Source organism: Gekko japonicus, unplaced genomic scaffold (genome assembly GCF_001447785.1).
Source record: "Gekko japonicus isolate JY-2015 unplaced genomic scaffold, Gekko_japonicus_V1.1 scaffold48, whole genome shotgun sequence".
Taxonomy (NCBI): domain Eukaryota; kingdom Metazoa; phylum Chordata; class Lepidosauria; order Squamata; family Gekkonidae; genus Gekko; species Gekko japonicus.
Genome location: NW_015174273.1, coordinates 839,482 through 859,209, shown reverse-complemented (window position 1 = coordinate 859,209; position 19,728 = coordinate 839,482). Strand labels below are relative to the sequence as shown.

Genomic DNA, 19,728 nt, shown 5'->3' with positions numbered 1-19,728 from the left:
TGGCAGGAAGCAGAAGAAAAGACGTGGAACAACAACATGATTGCATCCGTATTCCAGGCAGTACAATTGCAACCAAAATGCTCTTTCCAAACTCAAGTCGCCACAGCTTTAGTGGTGCTCAAAGAGACAAAAGCAGAAACCACAAACCAACCCCCAAACAAAACCATCTTCAAGTCAGTTTCATACAGCTAAAAACAAAACAGCAACTATGTTACATATATATCTCCCAAAAGCATTATGGGATAACATGAAATAATTCTTCTGCAAGAGAAGGATAAATAATGGCTTTCATTAAAAATATCTTCTCCTGTCTTGGGCATGGTCAAGCCAGTTAATCATGTTAATGGTCCAGATTCAGGAAAAGGATGAGCCCTTTTTTAAAAAGAAAATTCCCACAGATGACCTCCCATTCACAAAAGTCCTCGTTTTCCCCTCAGCATCCTTTCACCAAGGAATGTGAAGTTCTGCTTAGAAGATACACTCCAGCACCAGCATCATCAACGTAGGCAGCACCAAAGTCAATGCTAAAGTGTGGAGGGACGGAAATAGACCACTGGAGAAGCTGGTATCTGTCTGGATGTGACTGGAACGCCCGTGTCCCCGTGGCTGGGGCTCCACAGTAATGTATCCATTAATTATTCGGATTCGAGGAGGTGGATCAGTGGCACTGAAAGGCAGAAGAGAGAAACACAGCAACTGTAATCAGATGTTATTCACAAAGGAGAAAGGAGCACAGTAAAGCAGGTTAAATATCTGAAAGGTATGAAGTATGTCTATATCAGGAAGTACATGTTACAAGACGCAGGACTTCTGCTCAGGGGTCATTTCGTAGAAAAAGAGGTGCAGGAGCTCATTAGCATAACTCATTAGTATAACTTATTTGTATGTGCCACACTCCCTGACATCACCGGAAGGGTGTCAGAAGGCAACACCCACTGCTCCACTGGACTGTTTTGGATTGCTACCTATTGGGGGGGGGGGCGGAACGTGCAGATCTGTCCCTGCAGAGGAGGGAGAGCTTGTACCTGAATAAAACTGGGTCTTAAAGGTGCCACTGGACTATTTTGGACCGGGGGGAGCTCTGCAACTTACCTGGCTGCTTCTTGCTCTGACTGAGGGCTGCTGGGAGCAGGGGGTGGGGCTTGTTGCGTGTGCCCGCCCCCTGGGCTCTTTACTGCCGGAGCTCCGCTCCTGTGCGCTCCTGCAGGAAATGACCTCTGCTGAAAGTGGCAGCCCTGGGGTGAGTTATCTGCTTTCTTTTTCATAATGTATAGTAAAACCACTTCAGAAAGCTAATGTCAGTTAAGGTCCTCCACTCTAGTCTTACTCTCTATGTTCTCACCTCCAGAGGTGAGGCAGGTGGTAACCAGAGACAAGTGTCCCCCCCCCCAGTGGTGGCACACCTTTGGAATGCCCTCCCCCATGAGGGCATTCACCTGGCACCTGTCTTACTCTCTTTCAGCTGCTAGGCTGAGGCTCCATCTTTTCAGCTGTACTATATGGCCTGCTTCTAGACTGAGGACCATTTTATATTGAGGACCATTTTATATCACATTAGGTTTTGCAGCATTTGTTTTAATGCTCTGGCTTGTTTTTAACAGTTCGTTTGCTTTTATCGTATTGTTTGAGTCGTGAGCTGCTTTGAGCAGGCCTCTGGAGAAGCAGCAGGTAAAGTCTAAATAAATGGGGGGGGGGGAATAAAGGAGAAAAGGGTAAGGAAGCCGAGTGACTTACAGCACAATCCTGTACATAGTTACTCCAGTCAAAGGCCGTTAACTTCAGACTGAAGCAACTCAGTGTAGGATTATGCTCTTAAGCACCTGGTCAAAGAAAATGTAAATAACTTTTACATTACTTTAAGTCATACCAAGGGATTTGAATGCTGACTGGTGAGGAGGTAATTCTGTACCAACATTCAGCTCTGCTGTAGCAGTTAAACCTGATCAACTAAATCTAGACATACGCTTGTCTTGGGAGGGAGGGCGGGGGAGCTAAGCACCCCGGTGTATTTTTTTTTTAATAGTGAGAAGGGTTAAATTGTGGGTTTTAGCAAAGTGTAGATTTAGCCAGGCTTAAAGGAGGTCACACTGCTCTGCTCCCTGGGGAGAAGCCCAAGTGACGTTCAATCCCTTTTAATCACCACTCATGTTCAATCACCTGCTCTAATCGCTCCTAATTGTAGCCTTGTGCAATCCTTTGTAGCCGAGTCACAAACCCTTTTGTATCGCTGGGCTCTCTTTTCCCTAATTGGCTGTAACAGAATTTGGGGAGCGTTTGCCACAGGCCTATACTGAGTGGCAGCTTGTGCAAAAGCATCCTCACGGGCCCAGGATCAAAGCATCAGCAAAAAGGTAAGGGGACAGAGCAAGCTAAGTACCCAGGCCCTAAAATCCTGTGTCTCTCCCCTTCCCTGCAACAACAAACTTAAAAACCAGCTTCATACATTTTAAATAAAATCTGAGCCTTTAAACCAAAAAATAAATAAATCCTTAATTTTAAAAGGCCCTGAAATTCTTCACCAGGGAAAGGAAAAGAAATGAAAATAAAATGGCCAGTATGATAATGCTTTGTGCAGATCTTTGCTGGCACTGCATCTGCTGATCACCATGCTTTTTGTAAAGTAAAGCCTTTCCCTCATCAGCTTTTGAGAATGTTAATACATGGATTGATACAATGGACATTCTATTCCTAAAGCCATTTGATAAAGTCCCTCACCAAAGTTCCAGAGGAATCACTGAAGTCATGGGATAAAAGGAGAGGTCCCTCTTGTGGATTTGTAACAGAACAGAAAGTGAAAAGTAGGAGTAAATGGACAGTTCTCTCAATGGAGAGATGTAGGCAGTGGGGTTCCACAAGAATTGGTATTGGGATCAGCACTATTTAATGTGTTCACAAACGGTCTGGACTTGGAGATAAAGCAGCAGCCAAGCTTACAGATGACGCCTGTTATGTATGGAAATCTATGTTAAGCTTGAGTCTGAACCAAGGATTGTAAATAGACCAATCAGAGCTGTGTAATGAGCTGGAGGGAAACACTCTGATTGGACCTTATCTGTAAATAGTTATTGGTTGTTAGCTGACATGTGGGCGTGGCTACCCAAGCCCGGACTGTTTAAAAGAGAGCCTGTCGCTGTATGTTTTTGTCTCGTTCTGATTTCTTCTGACTTCGTTAATAAAGCTGTTATCACTGTTCACCTGCTGCCTGAGTCTCGTATACAACAATACCAAATATTCTGGTGAAAGCCAAATCATACTGCGAAGAGGCCCCCCCCCCATATTTCCCAATTGGTTGAACAAGCAACAACACAGCAAATGAAGACTGATGAAATTCAGTGTAAACGGAAGTACAAAGGAGCCCCCCCAGTCAAACAAATGAGACCCCGATGGGAGTCTGAAATAGCAACAGGTGACCAGGAAAGAGCTCTTGAGGCTGTGGTAGAAACAGCAGGGGGCCACTTCGGTCCTCATGCCCTACTTGTGGATTTCCTGGAGTCATCCAGTTGGCCACTGTGAGAAACAGGATGTGGGAATAGAGGGGCCTTTGGTCTGACAAAACAAGGCTCTCCTTAAGTACTTCCCCCATCTCCAAGTTTCATCATGCTGAGTGTTGGCTAATCTCCACTAGCAGCACCCAATAATATGGGGGAGGGGGCATAGAAAGATGATGAGGAATTTCACATTACCCAGTTTCACCTGGTTTCAAGCCGGTAATGATCCGTTTTAAAGTGAACCGGTACAGGGCTGCCATTTCACACAGGGCTTTCCCCTTCCAGTAAAGAGCTGGATCTGAAGCAGTTTGCCATTTCAGACTGCACCGCTTTTTCCCGCTTTTCCCCCACCGTTTTTCGCCCGTGTGGGCGATCTCCGGCTTTTTTTTTAACGTTATATAGCTCTATAGCAGTATAACAAAACACTTCATGCATTCCAATTGGATTGATATAATGCGATTCCATTATAGCGCTATAACACTATAAAGTGAATGTTAAAAAAAAAAGCCGGAGATCGCCCACAAGGGGGCAGTGGCAGAAGTCTAATGGGTTGGAACCCATGGATTCAGGCATGTGGAGAGGGCAATTTTTGCTGATTCCTCTTCCCAAAGCAGTTCTAACTCCCTCCCCTCATGCTGTTCCTGGTGGGGGGGGGCCGTCTCCCAGCAGCAGCAGTTTGGTGAACCTTTTGGACTGCAGCAGGAGTGGGAAGGTGGAAAAGTTACACTGTACTGATGGAAATCTTTCAGTCAGCTATTTTCTGAGGGAACAAAGCTACGAAGGCATGCCTGTTGTCAACCAGCAGGTTCAAGGCAGGGGTGAAATTTGTACCAGGAGCTTCCCAGTTTATAACTCAGTCTCTTAGACTTAGTTCTCACCAAGGTGGTTAACCTGAATCAGAACTATAATGATTCAGACTACAGGTAGGGGCTCCCATGATTATGAAGTTTTTCCACATAAAAATATCCCTCCTTGTAGAAAACTAGCAGTTCAGGGAGAAAAATGTACAGTATGGCCTTCAATGCACCAGTGAAGTCTTTCTACAGAGGAATCTTCATCTATTTTTTTGACCCTGTTTTCAAAAAAGCCAAACGACATGTGGGGAAAAGCACAAAAGGCCATGAAATAAAAAACCAACAGTGATGCAAAGAACATCCAGAAATAGCTTCATGGCAGCAACATTTGGATTAATGCAGTTAACCTCAGATTCTTTCTGCCCTGACTACATAAAAACTCTGTTATATATAACTGCCATCTACTTAACCCTGATACAGAAATTGGCTTAAGGTAAAAAAAAATTAATAACTGGCCAGGTTCCTGTTGCAGTTACATGAGGCTACGTGCAGGGAGGAAGGCTCTGTATGTGGCTTAGGGCCGCAGGGGAGCGCACAGTGGAGGCGCATGGCAAAAGAACATAAATCCTCCTTCATACTCCTGCAATACTGCCTGTGTGTGCACTTTTGCAGAAACCCATTCTAACCTCTTGCAGAATTCTCCACCCAATGAAATTTAGCAAACTTCATTGGTGACGACAGGTGGATTCTGTGGCCATTGAAACCATACCCCGGGTTCCATTTTACTTTTCCCCAGAGAAGTGAGCAAACAACAGCTGTTCACCTGTGGCAGAAAGTAAAGAAGTCATCTTGGAAACAACACGAACACAGAAGCTGCCTTATACCTAATCAGACCACTGGGTCCATCAAGGTCAGTATTCAGATGGACAGTGGTTCACTGGAGTCTTAGGCGGGGGTCTTTTGCATCATCTCTTACTCAATCCTTTTAGGTGGAAATGCTGGGGATTGAAGAGGACCTTCTGCATCCCAAGCAGATGTTCCACCACTGAGCCATGTCCCCTTCCTCAAACATGGGGGTGGAGATTACAAACAACACATTCTAACTCAAAGGATCCTCCCCATAAGTGTTATGGGGCAGAAAACACATTACGTAAATACAGTCTATCAATAGTTGTCAGGGCTGGTATTCAACAAATCAATCGTATAAGATGGGCTAAACGTCAGATATGAAGCACGGGCAAACCCCACTGCTTGTACATGGCTCAGGTTTGTGTGCACATGGTGTATTTGCCTTCTTTTGCTAATGCTATTTAAATTTCATGACAATAATTTAAATCAGTATTTCAGAAATTTAAATAATTTATTTAAATTTGAATCGGGGGGGGGGGATTCCAGTTCAGACTTTCCCAAATAGCCCATACCATTGATGGGGATCCAAAGAGGCTTACACATTGTTATCCCCTCCTCCACTGTATCTTAACAGCTGCAACCCTATAAGGCAGGTTAGGCCACAAGAGGGTGAGTGACTGGTCCAGGACCACTCTGTGAGCTGCCATGGCAGCACTGGGATTTGAAGCTGGGTCTCCTAGATCCCGGGATGACCCTCTAGCCAGTGCTCCACAATGATCCTCACAGTTTGTGATCACAGCCTGAGCCCTTCTGCCTCCCCATTGAGAAAAGTATTCTTCCCCTGGCAGCACTCAGGGAATGCCAAACAACAAAAAAGATCACACAGCAATATTAGATAATCAATAGGAAAAGCTGTGCATCTAAGACGCTAAAATTGGTGGACAAAATGGAAAATTATATTAATAGTGAACACAATATATACATGCTACAATGAATTATTCAATAAAATATTCCAAATATTCAATTGTATTCTGTATTCAAATTATTCCATAAAGTATTCAGTATTCAATGAACGTTCTGGATTATGAGCTTCGTTTCGGGTATCTTCTTCAAGAATATACTGCTAGTTTACATTTTTCATAAACATCAGTAACAGTGAGGTTTCACTGTTTTTCGGTTTTCAAGATTCCATTCAGAACATTTCAAAATAGTATAAAGTTTCAGTATTTCTAATAACTGACACCCAGTCACAGTTTACAAGAAAACCACTCTATAGCCAGCTTAGCAACGTTATAGAGTGGTTTTCTTGTAAACTGTGACTGGGTGCCTGTTATTAGAAATACTGAAACTTTGTACTATTTTGAAACGTTCTGAATGGAATCTTGAAAATTGGTTGAAGGAACCTCACTGTTACTGATGTTTATGAAAAATGTAAAAGAAGAAATAATAAATAAGCTATTGGAAATGGCTGAGATGGACACATTGACTATACTTTTGAAAGGACAAAAAGAAGAAAATTTTGAAAATACGTGGTCAAGATTTTACAGATTGATTAAAGAATATATTAAATGAACTTTGTATACAACCGAAGCAGAAAATACAAAGAACATAATAAGGATGCTGATAGTAATATGTGCAAAACTTTAAAATAACATTATAAAGTGTAGAAACTTATTTGTGTTTAGAAAAAACTTTAGAGATACTTAATAGTTAGATTCTCCTGTTTTATAGATTTGTTTTTGTCTTGGTTAGTGTTTGTTTATTGGTTGTTGTTATAAAATAAAAATCCAAACCAGGAAAAAAAAAAAAAGTAAAATAGCAGTATATTCTTGAAGATGATACCCGAAACGAAGCTCATAATCTGGAATCTTCGTTGAATACTGAATACTTTATTGAATAATTTGAATACAGAATACCATTGAATATTTGGAATACTTTATTGAATAATTCATTGTAACATTGTTGTATGTTCTATACATGTATGTATTGTTTTCACCATTAATATAATTTTCAATTTTGTCCACCAATTTTAGCATTAAGGGAATGCATCAGTGATTGGGAGGAATACCGGTACCGCACAAGGCACGACTCACATGCCAGCAGTCTATCCCCATTCATTTTTTTTTACCACTGAGCTCTTCCACACGAAGCAGGAGGATATCTAGACTAAACATATTTACCAGCACAACATGGACATCACAAGCTCTTCATCCCACCTGCCTCAACCCCTTCCCTTCTCTTCTTCTCTCCACATTGTGAAGCCTCCATATTACAGATACAGGCTACCAAGACTAAACGGATTTAGTGAAACGAGATATGGAAAATGGAGAGAGCAAAAAAGCAAGGCGAGGCCAGCAAAATTAGAACCAGACGCCACCGACACGTGTGCAACAAAAAGGGTAAGGGAACAGCCTCTCTCACACGCACAGAAGTCTCCTTGCACAGAAAGCAGAGCTGAAGTGGGAAGCTCACATCCTTTCAAAGCTCTCCCTTAGCTCTACGCCGCTTGCTAGAAACCATTGTTACACATTCCAGGTGAAGGAAGCACACACGCCAACCAACATAATAAAAAGCATATTAATATCCATTATTCTAATACCATCCGGCTGCCATGCTCTCTTTCAGCTGTGCGTTGGCCAAGTGCATTAATCTCTCCCCCCTCCCGCCCCAACAAAACCCACTCTGGGAAATTTGTAGGCAATCCCTTTTTAGCCCCTTTACCTCTCCATAGCTAAAAGCCCCCACAGGAGACTCCCATGCTAGTGGAAAGAATCCAGCTGGCAAGTCAAACCAAAGAACAAACCTGACGGCAGACGCATTTATAGAGGAGCCAGACCCAAGCAACATAGCGAAACTCACGGTGTAGCTGCCAGAAGTCAGCCGCTAGCCCGTTTATTGTTCATTGCTCAGAGCTATTCAAGGAACAGATGTAAAGCAGAGCAGGTTTGACACAGATCCCTACCTGTAGTATTGACTGCAGGTATATTTATTGGGAGAGAAGGGAGTTCTTTGGGGTTTTAGTTTATTCTGTTGGTTCTTAGTTCATGGTTTGTAAGCCACCTTGAGCCACAAGGAAAGGTGGGATATAAATATTTTAATAAATAAACAAAAACACCTGGACCTTCACAAATAAGTATAAGGGCTTGACATTAATTGGTGTTTACTGCATGTCAACTCTGATATGACAAAGCATTAAAAGAGGGTGCACTGCTACTACTAATAGCAAGAGCATCCCATTATAGTTTCTGCTGAAATCACAGGGGGGAAATTTACAAAAATAAGCTGCTGTCTTATTTTGTGCCCCATCACAATGAAATGTTTATTGCTCACTCTGTAAAATCCACTTAACAGACATACTTCCATATTTTGTAATCTATCTATATATCTAATAGCCAAGGGTCCCCCTGTGTGTGGATACTTATTTCCCACGATCTGGGACACTTGGAGGGTAAATAGGTCTTTCAGCAAACTTGGGGCACTCACCAGGTTTGCAGAAAATCTAAAATGTTTAAAAAAGAATACGGGGATACTTAAATCCCCCCAAAAGTAAAACTGCTTGCTCTGCACATGCACAGAGAATGAACTTACAGGAAGCACGTGAAAAGCTGCTGGAGCCGCGAGGGAAGCTGCTAAGGCAATAACTGTCCCTGCTGCTGCTAGGACCGCCGGGAAAAGACACTGAGGGAAGCCGCCGTGCCAATAACCATGTACCCCGCTACAAGACCTGTCCCAGCCATTTCCAGGACTGCAAGCAACAAAGAGTAGAGCTTCAGCCACCAGGTTTGGGCACTCCTGGGGAGGGAAGGTGGCCAGGCGACCAAGGGAGCCAAAGGGGCGGCAGTGCCTCTCTGGGAGCCCACCCTCTACTGCTGCTACCCAAGCTGGCCCTGCAGCCCATCAGCTGAAGCCCAAGGAGGTGAAGCCTGCATCGGCCCCCCTCCCTCAACCAGATTGCTGCCGGAGATAAGTGCTCTCAAATGGGGATGTTTGCTGGCCTGCGTAAGGGTTGATGAACAAAAAAACCCCCGGAAAAGAACCAGAAAGTCAGGAAATTGCCCTTAATGAGCCAGTCAGAGGTAAGCGTCTGGGACCTCTAACTTCAAACTACAATTCCCAGGAGCATCGAGTCTTAAAGATACAGCACAGTTTTACTAAACTACAGACACCGCTGACTGGGGGCTGCACACCCACTCCAGAACATTGACCTACCAGTCAATAATATTATATTTATTTTACTTTTGGATCACTCTTTTTCGGTGAACTTAATAATTAATAAATAATAGGGTTGTTTTTTTTAAACTTCCCATCTTGCCCTAATAGTTCATGTTATGATCTCCCATATTGCAGATTGGGGGGTGGGGGAGAGAGAGATTGACAGTGAATTGCTTAAAAATTCAGGACTAAGCTGCGATTTGAATCAGGGACCCAAAGCCTGCTCCCCCAAACCCATGGGTCATATACAACCGCTCCATTACATAAGCTCTGAGTAATCGTCACAGACGCAGCAATATTGCAGTGTTGGCTACAGTAAGAAGCATCCCCTGATGAATTGTGCATGTCATACAACTATACTGATGTCATCCGAGCCCTGTCATGTGATGTGGGGGGGAGAATGGGACAGCAGCTTGACTAGCCTCAATGCACAGGCTCACTACAGTCCACCTCCACCAGCAGCGTACCTAGCCTCAATGCACAAGTGCGTTACATTCTGCCTCCACCATCTCATTACCTTTCCTCGATGCGTACCCAGAGGTCATTGAACTGGCGCAAGCGCTGCTTTTTCTGCTGCTGCTTCTTCTTTTTCTTCTTGTATTTCCTGTCCACTTTCTCCAGCAAGTCGATACTTTCAGGCAGCAGCAAGTGAGGCAGCAGCTCTTCCTCCTCCTCCTCCTTCTGCGGATGCTGTCGGGAAGGGTGGAGCTCCTGGGAGATGATGTAGGAAGCATATTCTGGGGAAGATGAAGAGAGGGCAGACAGAGCCTTTTGATTCTTCCCGCTGGGAGAGGGGGAAAACAAAAACACCATCGAAAAGGATGAGTGAGAAGGCAGGCAGGCAGGCGGGCGGGCGTTTCCCAGATCCATAAATGAACAGAAGTGGTAGACTATGTGTATTCATTTGGACTATAAAACAAACTTCTCACCTCACCAGAAACACTACAAGTTTTTAAAACTGCAACAGTATGATCTGCCTATACAATGGCTTGCATCTTACAGTAAATCTCCACTGATGGGAAACATTTCTTTTAGTCTTCCATGCTTCCCCCTTCTGGCTGCCACCCACAACGACCCCCAAAATGCTGCTCCTGGGGGGCACCAGAAGAAGAAGAAGAAGAAGAAGAGATTGGATTTATACCCCGCCCTTCACTTGGAGTCTCAGAGCGGCTTACAAAGTCCTTTCCCTTCCCCTCCCCACAACAGACACCCTGTGAGGTGGGTGGGGCTGAGAGAACTCTGACACAAACTGCTCTTTTTCAAGGACAGCTGTGCCAGAGCTTGTGACTGACCCAAGGTCACATCAGCAGGTGCAAGTGGAGGAGTGGGGAATCAAACCCGGTTCTCCCAGATTAGAGTCCGCACACTTAACCACTACACCAAACTGGCTTCTGCATGGGCAGAAGGCAGTCAGAGGTCTGCAGGGTGAAAGGGGAAATCAGTGAAAAATCGTCCCCCTCTTCCCTTTAGTGGAAATTTAACGCCGGATCCAAAGCCTTAGAATGGCTTTTCTTTTAAAGCTTAATTTAAATAGCTCATTGCTAGCTATAAAAATACAGAGAGGGTGCTTGGTACTGTATAATAAAGACAATCTGAGCTAAATATTGTGAAGCAGCAAAAGCAAAAGGCATAAATCATTTTCACTTTCCATGAATGGGTTATGTAGAGTGAACATTCTGAAGAGTCAGAGTGCAAATTTTACAGTCTTGTAGGGGTCACCATTATGGGGAGGGGAGAGATAACTCAATGTTTGCAGCTAGAATGCATTATGCCAGCAGGGCATATTTTTACTCCTCTGCTCAAAGTTTCTGCTTTATATCAATTCAACAGCACAATTTTTTCAAATGTCCCTGGGCTTTGTTGTTGCTTTTTTTTTTGTAGCAGGTACTGGTTAAGATGTTGAACTGCAGGCTGTGGAAGGTCGGTAGTTCAGCCGTTCGAGACCCGAGTGTGCCGCATGACGGAGTGAGCTCCCATCTCTAGTTCCAGCTCCTGCCAGCCTAGCAGTTCGAAAGCAAGAAATTGCAAGTAGATAAATAGGTACCACTTCAGTGGGAAGGTAACAGCGTTCCGTGCGCCTTGGTGTTTAGTCATGCCGGCCACATGACCACAGAAATGTCTTCGGACAGCGCTGGCTTTTTGGCTTTGAAACGGAGTTGAGCACCGCAACCCTAGAGTCGGATTCGACCGGCTTTCGAGCAAGGGAACCTTTGCCTTTACTTAAGGAGAAGAGAGAATTAGAAACGGTAGGTCACCATAATGAATAGGAAAATCCTATTCCCTGATCAACTGATAATATTCTCAGATCTCCTTAGCATTCAAAGCTTTTAGAATAACACGTTTTTGATCTCTTTTTTTGTGACCGTGAGGACTAGAAACTTTTTTCTCAGGGGATTCCCATTCAAGAAAGGTGGACAAATTACAACATGGAGATGCTCACTTCGCTTGAAAAACTGTAAGGCTATGCCAGGCAGTGGGGAGGTGGCTTCCCACTGCTTGCCGTGAGGCAGAATAGGGTCCCATTGCACTAGGCAGAGAGGCAGATGATGTAGCCATCAGCCAGACAAACTGTAGCCGCAGCATCTCTGTTGCAGTCTTTTAACCTTTAAAGGCCAGCACGGTCTCTCCAGAAGGAAACTTTCCATTAAGGCTACTGAGTTCTATATTTGTTGCCAATAATAACTCCAGCCTGGGCACACCACCATGATGGAAAGTGATTGAATGATCCAATGCAGACGTACAGCAGAATCACCTCCCCCTCAGAGGGGCCACGCTCCAAATGAGCACAGAGATCTCTTCCTATTGTCTACCCTCTAAAACAAAACTACTTGGGGTGTTAACAGCAAAGCATGTCTCCGATTTTAATTTAGGAAGAAAAAAAGTATTTCTTTTTATACTGCCAGATCCTTATCTCAACTAGACGTATGCACTGTGTGGGCTAAGAGGGAGATTTAGCTTTTAAAACTTTCCAAGTTCTTGGAATGGCGGTCAGCAGCAAGCATGGTGAGATCTGGATTCTACGGCATGTCGCCGGTTAACGCCGTCCCAAAGATAGAAGAAGACGAAGAAGAAGAAGAAGACGAAGATGACAGAGCTTGTGACTGACCCAAGGTCACATCAGCAGGTGCAAGTGGAGGAGTGGGGAATCAAACCCGGTTCTCCCAGATTAGAGTCCGCACACTTAACCTCTACACCAAACTGGCACTTATGACTTTGATGGGGAGTGGCGACTTCCACCGATAAAGAGTTGGGGGAATCCTAGAGTGTCATGCGATGCTGTGATGTCACTGCCAGGTATAAACCTTGAAGTGATGTCATGGCATTGTGCAAAGCCACCCCCACCCCCACACTCTTGGTGTTCCACTGAACAATGCTAGGATAAAGTGAGAAAATCCTGCTCTGCAAGGTCTGTGGATGTTTGGATACACATATCTCTCTCTCTCTCTCTCTCTCTCTCTCTGGACATGGTTTGCGAAACGGCTGCATCTGCTCAGCTGGGGTTCTCCATTTCCCTGTCATCCTTCTTGCAAATGCACATACAGTAGAACTGAAGAAGAAAAATAGTTGGTTTTTGTTGTGTACCCAGCGAGACCGCGCACATGGTCGGGCCACACACATGGCCATGCGAAGGGCCCAAGCTTCGCTTCCAAAGACAATAGCCTAAACGGACCCTAGCGCGCACCTATCAGACGGCTAGGATCCAAGGAGGGACCTATGGGACTGGGGGACACTGTAAATAGCCTATCACGGTTGTGGGTGTGTGTTTGGGGTGTGGTTTGCTATGTGGATATAAGCCGGCCTTGGGCCAGACTAAGCATCTCAAGCTATCCTGTACATAATAAAGTATGAGCTGAAATCACTTCTCCATGCATCAGCCTCAGTACTTTATAGTTTTATACCCCGCCCTTCACTACCCGAAGGAGTCTCGGCGTGGCTTACTATCGCTTTCCCTTCCTCTCCCCACAACAGACACCCTGTGAGGTAGGTGGGGCTGAGAGCTCTGAGAGAACTGCTCTTGAGAGAACAGCTCTGAGAGAACTTGTGACAGACCCAAGTTCACCCAGCTGGCTGGATGTGGAGGACTATAGAGTTCCACGCGCACTTCCCCCCTCCATGCCAAAAGAGGGCTTTTAAAAGTTTTTTAAAATCAGTAATTGCTGTTGTTATAGCGTAAATATTGTACCAAGCTGTTGCCACATTCCAGAAGGCTTTCTTTAAAAATGAAAACTGTGAATTCAGGTGAACTTGATCCATGGCACTACAGCTTTACAATACTATAGTGAGAATAGCAGCTACTACTTGGGGCAGGAGAGTCACAGAAAAGCCCTTCAGCGGTGCAAGGGGGAAAGTGGTAGCCCTGGGAGGTGGAGGCAGGGAAAATGGCACCCATGTGTGTGAGGACCCTAAAAAAACTTGCCTTTCCTATTCACACAGCATGCAGAAGCACCTTGACTGCAATATTTCCAAAAGATCAGAGCAAAATGGGGGGTGGAAAGAGATGTGACTGTGGACAGTTAAGGGACAACTTCACGTGGATTCTCCCCCCCAAAAAACCCCCTCCTGTTCCAGTTTGGGTGCCAAATAGGAGCAAAACCTCCATGTGGAAGCAACCAAATGAAGCTATGGAAAGTCATATCCATTCCCTTCTGAAATGTATGCCACAAGGCAGCAGAAGCAGCAGAAGCAGATCATCAGAGAACAGAACATTTTCCTCTTCCCTTAATGCTAAGCTGATTTTTACAGGAGGGGAGGAAACGTAAAGCAAAAGAGCCCTCATGCCTTTAATTCTCAGCCAAGCTTACCCACTGAACCCGAACTCAGGAAGGAGAATGTAAAGCAAATGTCAGACTGGCTGATCAAAGACACACACGCAGGCAAAAATACATGGGATGGAATGAAACGGCCTCTCACAGGACATCACAGGTGGATTTAGGAGTAATCCATGGGGCATCCCCCCCCCCTTTAAAAGAAAATGAAGCAGGGGAAGAGCCCTAGGCCAGGCTTAAGTGCAAGTATGCAACCTTACAATTCACTGACCATTTAAGACAGGGGTAAATGATCAGTGACTCACTCCAGAAGAATGTTTGGGATCCCAGGAGGAGAAAGAGCAAGGTGCGTTCCATCCTTGAATATTACAGAAAGAAACAACAGATGGTAGAGGAGTATCCCCTTACGTTTTGCGTGTGGGAACGTGGAGGACCAATACCTAACTGCTTCTCCTGATCTGAGCTGGCAGAGCTCCGTTCCACTTGGGACACTGCTGTAACAATTGCCTCTCAAGTGCAATCAAGAGATCAGAAGCAGGTCGCACAATTGTGTGCTTCTCTCCTCCATCGCTGGAGGGAAGCCCCACTTGCAGCCAAACCACAGCGGTCCAATCGGCCTGTAATTTCCAGTTTCCTGATTGTGGTTCAAAGATCGAGAGTCTGCTAGGGATTTACTGGTTCAATGCTAACGTAACATTTTCAGTGTTGTGTCACCATGGTTAGACAACCGGGACTGGCACAGGTCTGCACATTCCATTCCTTCCCAGCAGACTGCCTGCTCCCCCTTTCCCCCATGGTCTCTACTTAAACCATAAAGCATCGTACCTGCGCTGGTGCGAAACATGATTAATGTTGAGCAGGATTGTAACCTATGCAGAAGCCAGGAGCTGTGTGGAGGCTGGCGAACCTTGGTTACGAGGCTAGCGCCAATACAGACCTAACACCACACTAAGAAGGGGGGAGAGAGAGAGAGAGAACTAACAAAATAGCCCTCTGGGCTTTGGATGCCTTGTGTGGGGGTCACGGGCATTCTTCTCCTGCTCTGCCAGCTGCAGACTGTGCCTTATAGCCCCTTTCAGGTCCAACGGGCATCTACTTGTCCCAACGAACTGACTCTGTCCCAGCCATGCCCCATCCTCACTGCAAGCCTTTGCTCCTGGGAGGAATCCCCATCCCAGTACATGGCCACACATGCGCCACGGGCTTCCCTGCAGAGTAGGTGCCAGTGTTCCCTCTAGGCTGAGTTAGAGTGTGAGCTAACTCACAGTTTTTTGGCCTCCGGATCACAGATTTTTGTCTTAGCTCCGGAAGGATGGCTCCAGAGCAAACGAATGTATGCCGTAGCCAAATCACTCGCTCACATCTTCAATGCCAGCAGCTCACAAAGTAGAATTTTTGCTCACAAGACTCCACACCTTAGAGGGAGCATTGGTAGGCTCCCTGCACTACTTCTGCCAGGCACGATGACGTCATCGTGAGTCCTAGGGATTCCCTCTCTCCACCCCACCACAGCCACAAACAGAATTCCAAGTTGGGTAAAATGCGGAGTTTTCAATGAGCCTAGTTCACACATTCAGCTGCTGTTCACAGTAATCAACTAATTCCACCAGCTCCTGGAAGAAGAATACATTCAGTAAAATAAGCAGGTATGCAAATCTGCCGAAATATATTCCAGATACAAATGAAGGGTTCATAGTTACATCTCGGGTGAAATGCTTATATGTTCTCTTCTGCACCAGAGAGACTGAAAATGCATAGATTACCTGTTCACAGCTTGTCCAGCAGGGGTGTGTTCTACCTCGTACCCTTCTCTCCTCAAAACATCAGTCACTGTGTTGTTGCCCATGAAATGACCTACGAACAAGGAAAAACAAAAACCCCAAACAACGTAAGTCCATGCACATAAACAACCACTTTCCAAGCAGTCCAGGTAAGCAGGCAAAAACATCAATAAGAAAAAGCTGGCATTTTGCAAAAATATGCAGCAGACCAAACCAAGCTGGATGCAAGCCACAGCACCACTCCAGTTTTGGCCATGGGTGTGTAGCAACAGTGAAATACTGGTCGTTATATTGTGGATTATTAGATTTTGCAAGCTCAACCTTCTAATACTCGTTATACTGTGTATTATTAGATTTTGCAAGCTCAACCTTCTTTAAATTCCTTAATTCAATTCCAAAGGATAAGGTAGTTATTTTCTAACTATATTTCAGGGAATCCTGAAGCTTCCTCAAAGTCTAGGAGGGGGGTCACTATGGGAAGACAGGTTTTCCTGAAAGACAAGTGACCCCCCCAAAAAAACAGTCCTAAATTCAGTATAACGTGCAAGATTCCCTCACCGGACAAAGGGGTGTGGAAAAGGTTCCTCCGAATGTTACGAAGTCTGAAAGCCACTAAGATAAAGTAATTTCCACTGAAGTTTGTGAAATAATTCTTACCGCCCTAGATAAAGCAACGAGAACTTCCATTCTTCATTTTACATTTCCTACTATCTCATGTGCTTTCATCTATACCTCCCCCCCCATTACAAAAAATTCTGGGTTGGATCCAGCAATATGTGAACAGAAAGGAAAACGTGCTTGGCGCGGTTCTGCTTGTGCCAGCAGCAGCACAACGGCTGCAGCCAACAGGGCGCTTTAATACAATTTTTAGCAAAACAACAATGGGCATATGGAGCAATGGAATGTCCGACAGATGGCTCTGCATGATTTTTATTTAATTTGCTTTGGAAACTGTAGCAGAAGAAATACCATGTGCCATGTCTTGTGCACGGGGAAAAGACAGCAGGGGTGCAAATGCCTTCGCTTTGCACAGAGAACGAGGTGTCATTTTAGCATTTCCACTTGCGCCAGGACCACTGCAGATGCAGAACACTTTTCTGAGTTCAAAGGACAGGCGGATTCCTGAGATCATAGGCTTGCTCTGGATTAAGAATTACAGTTGAGCCATGGAAAGGGATAGGGCATTAAAGCCATCCCAGGGTAGCACAGTAGCTACAGAGCTGGACCTGGGTTCAACCCCCCCCCCCCGAACACAAAGCGTACTCACAGTGCAATCCTAAACAGAGTTATACCATTCACGTTTGACCGGGTTAGAATGATAGAACTCTGTTCAGATTGCACTGTGAGTGATTTTAGGATGAGGACTGCTGTTCCCCTTCCTGTCTCAGGTATCCTATAAAGCTTGGACGTAGGGTTGCCAGCTCTGGGTGGGAAATATCTGGAGATTTTGGGGGGTGGAGCCTGGGGAAGGCAGGGGTCAGGGAGGGGAGGGACCTCAGCAGCGTATAATGCCATAGAATCCACCCTCCAAAGCAGTCATTTTCTCTAGGGGAACTGATCTTGGTTGTCTGGAGAGCAATTGCAACAGTGGGGGTTCTCCAGGTGCCACCTGGAGATTGGCAACCCCACTTGGATATAGTCCAAGGCACAAGGGCCTGCCTTCGACTGCCGCCTGTCTTTAGTCAAGCCAGCCAATGATTCCAGGACCAGCCTGAGATACACTTGTTCTGCTTGTTTTGTTTTGTTTGTTGTGCTCTAGTTTATTTAAGTATTTCCATGCTGTAAGCTATTCTGAGTCCTTTCTGGGGGGAAGTGGGATATAAATGCTTAAATGAATAAGCACCCCTTTTAAAACTGTGCTGCTACTTTAACAGTGAGCACTGCCACTTCTGCTTGATAAAACTGTGGATTTCAGTAATTCCTTCCATTATTTGACAATGTGACGACCCACCGCTCTGGGACAGAACCAATCTTACAAATACCACTCTCTTTTGGCCTTTCAACTGTCAACACTGTTATGTATTTTAAAACCCCTTGTCTTGTCACAAAGTTAACACAGCTACCTAATACTCCTTAACTGTTACTACTCAAGCCCTACAGCTCTCTCATGCCAGGCCCTCCTGTCTTCCGCCGTCCTCTGAAGTTGGCTCAGTTTCATGTTAGTTGCATCGATGACACTGTCTAACCATCTCATCCTTTGCCGTCCCCGTCTTCTTTGACCTTCAATCTTTCCCAGCATCAGGGTCTTCTCCAGTGAGTGCTCCCTTCTCATTGGGTGGCCAAAGTATTTGAGCTTCAGTTTCATTATCTGGCCTTCCAGGCAACAGTCAGGGTTGATTTCTTTGAGGACTGACTGATTTGATCTTCTTGCAGTCCAAGGGACTCTCAAGAGTCTTCTCCAGCACCATAGTTCAAAAGAATCTATTCTTCATCGCTCGGCCTTCCTTATAGTCCAACTCTCGCAGCCATACATGACTACTGGGAATACCATTGCTTCGACCATGCGGACTTTTGTTTGCAGGTATTACGTGTATTTTAATTTTTTCCAAATTTTCCACACATTCCCATGGGAAAAATCTCCCCCCCACCACCACCATGGCTTCAACATTTCCAGACTTTCTACATCTCTACACATGACCTAAAGAAGTCAGACGATCCTGCTGAGTACCAGTGCAGACAAAACAATGGCCACTTCAATGGAGTTCATAAACTATGATGCAGAGTAGCCATATTAGACTGTTGTAGCAATTTTTTTTTAAAGTCTAGTGGGATCATCAAGACTAACAACATTTATTTCAATATAAGCTTCAGTGAGTCACAGTGCACTTCTTCAGATATGTGAAGAGAAAGTCATTTGGGGAATTCCTGTAGTTAAAATTATGGGGGACTTCTCACAGCTACGCTGTTCCTGAGAATCCATTCTTCCCTCCCACCATAAGAGACGACGACCACCAGCATTAGCAGTGATTAAGGCTACCTCAAGCCCTCACTTGACCAGGATTTGGTTGACAAATCCTGATTAAAAGGGAAGTTGCAGACCTTCGGCTATGGTTAACATTGGTGCCGACGTGCCTTTTAAGTAGGTAAAAGCTGGAGGAAACTATCAATGTTCTCCCATGCCTGGTTCTCAGTCTTTTATCTCTCCTTTATATATAATTGAATAGTGGGTGCCAAAGTTCTAATTCTAAAATGCACTCCCTTAGTGTATGGCTGATGGCACTGCTCCTCAGCATATATCGCCACCAATCAGAAGGCAAAGCCCGGGTCCCGCCCACACCACAACTGCTGCGACAACCTGGTCTTTTGCATATGGAAGCTGATTGGACTTCACTCCATTCCACACCTCAAACTCCCCCCCCCGCAAGGCAGTTGGAATGTCAGTTGCATATGGAATCTGCTGTATTCTGGTGGTGTGCAGGTCCCAGGTTCATGTTTTAAAAGCAGACTGACACTGTTTGCCCAAAGCCAGAGCACTCTCCCAGAGCCTCTTTCTAGATCTCGTTGTATTTATTTCCACAACGGGCCTTATTTCTAGTTTATATTTAAAACAGAACCAGTGTTACATCGGCATCAGGCCTGAAGAGGAGAGCACGAACTCCGAGCACCAGTCTGACCCGGGAGAAAGTCTCCACGCCACTAAACATGGCAAACTGGCAATTCCCGTTAGAGCTGTTTTATTCAAATAACGACATGCAACATTTCGGAACCAAGGTGCTTATAAACCAGCTTCCCCCCCAAAAAAACCCCCATTAAAGCAATACCTGAGAGAATATACACAGAACGCACAACACCCTGGTGCTGTAACTTATCTCCCGCCTTCCCCGAATTAGACAACATA

At 45.1% G+C, this 19,728-nt stretch overlaps 1 protein-coding gene across 1 annotated transcript in view; it reads right to left on the bottom strand.

Annotated features, from left to right (window-relative positions):
- Window positions 1-332: 332 nt before the first annotated feature.
- The window catches only part of TRABD2A (TraB domain containing 2A), a 95,098-nt gene continuing 75,702 nt past the window's right edge, over window positions 333-19,728 (bottom strand). The window contains exons 5-7 of the mRNA XM_015423738.1: window positions 15,873-15,963; window positions 9,861-10,127; window positions 333-667 (exon numbers count right to left, since the gene is read on the bottom strand). Of these exons, the coding sequence (XP_015279224.1) occupies window positions 469-667; window positions 9,861-10,127; window positions 15,873-15,963 (557 nt within the window). The 3' untranslated portion in view covers window positions 333-468. The remainder of the gene's footprint in view (window positions 668-9,860; window positions 10,128-15,872; window positions 15,964-19,728) is intronic.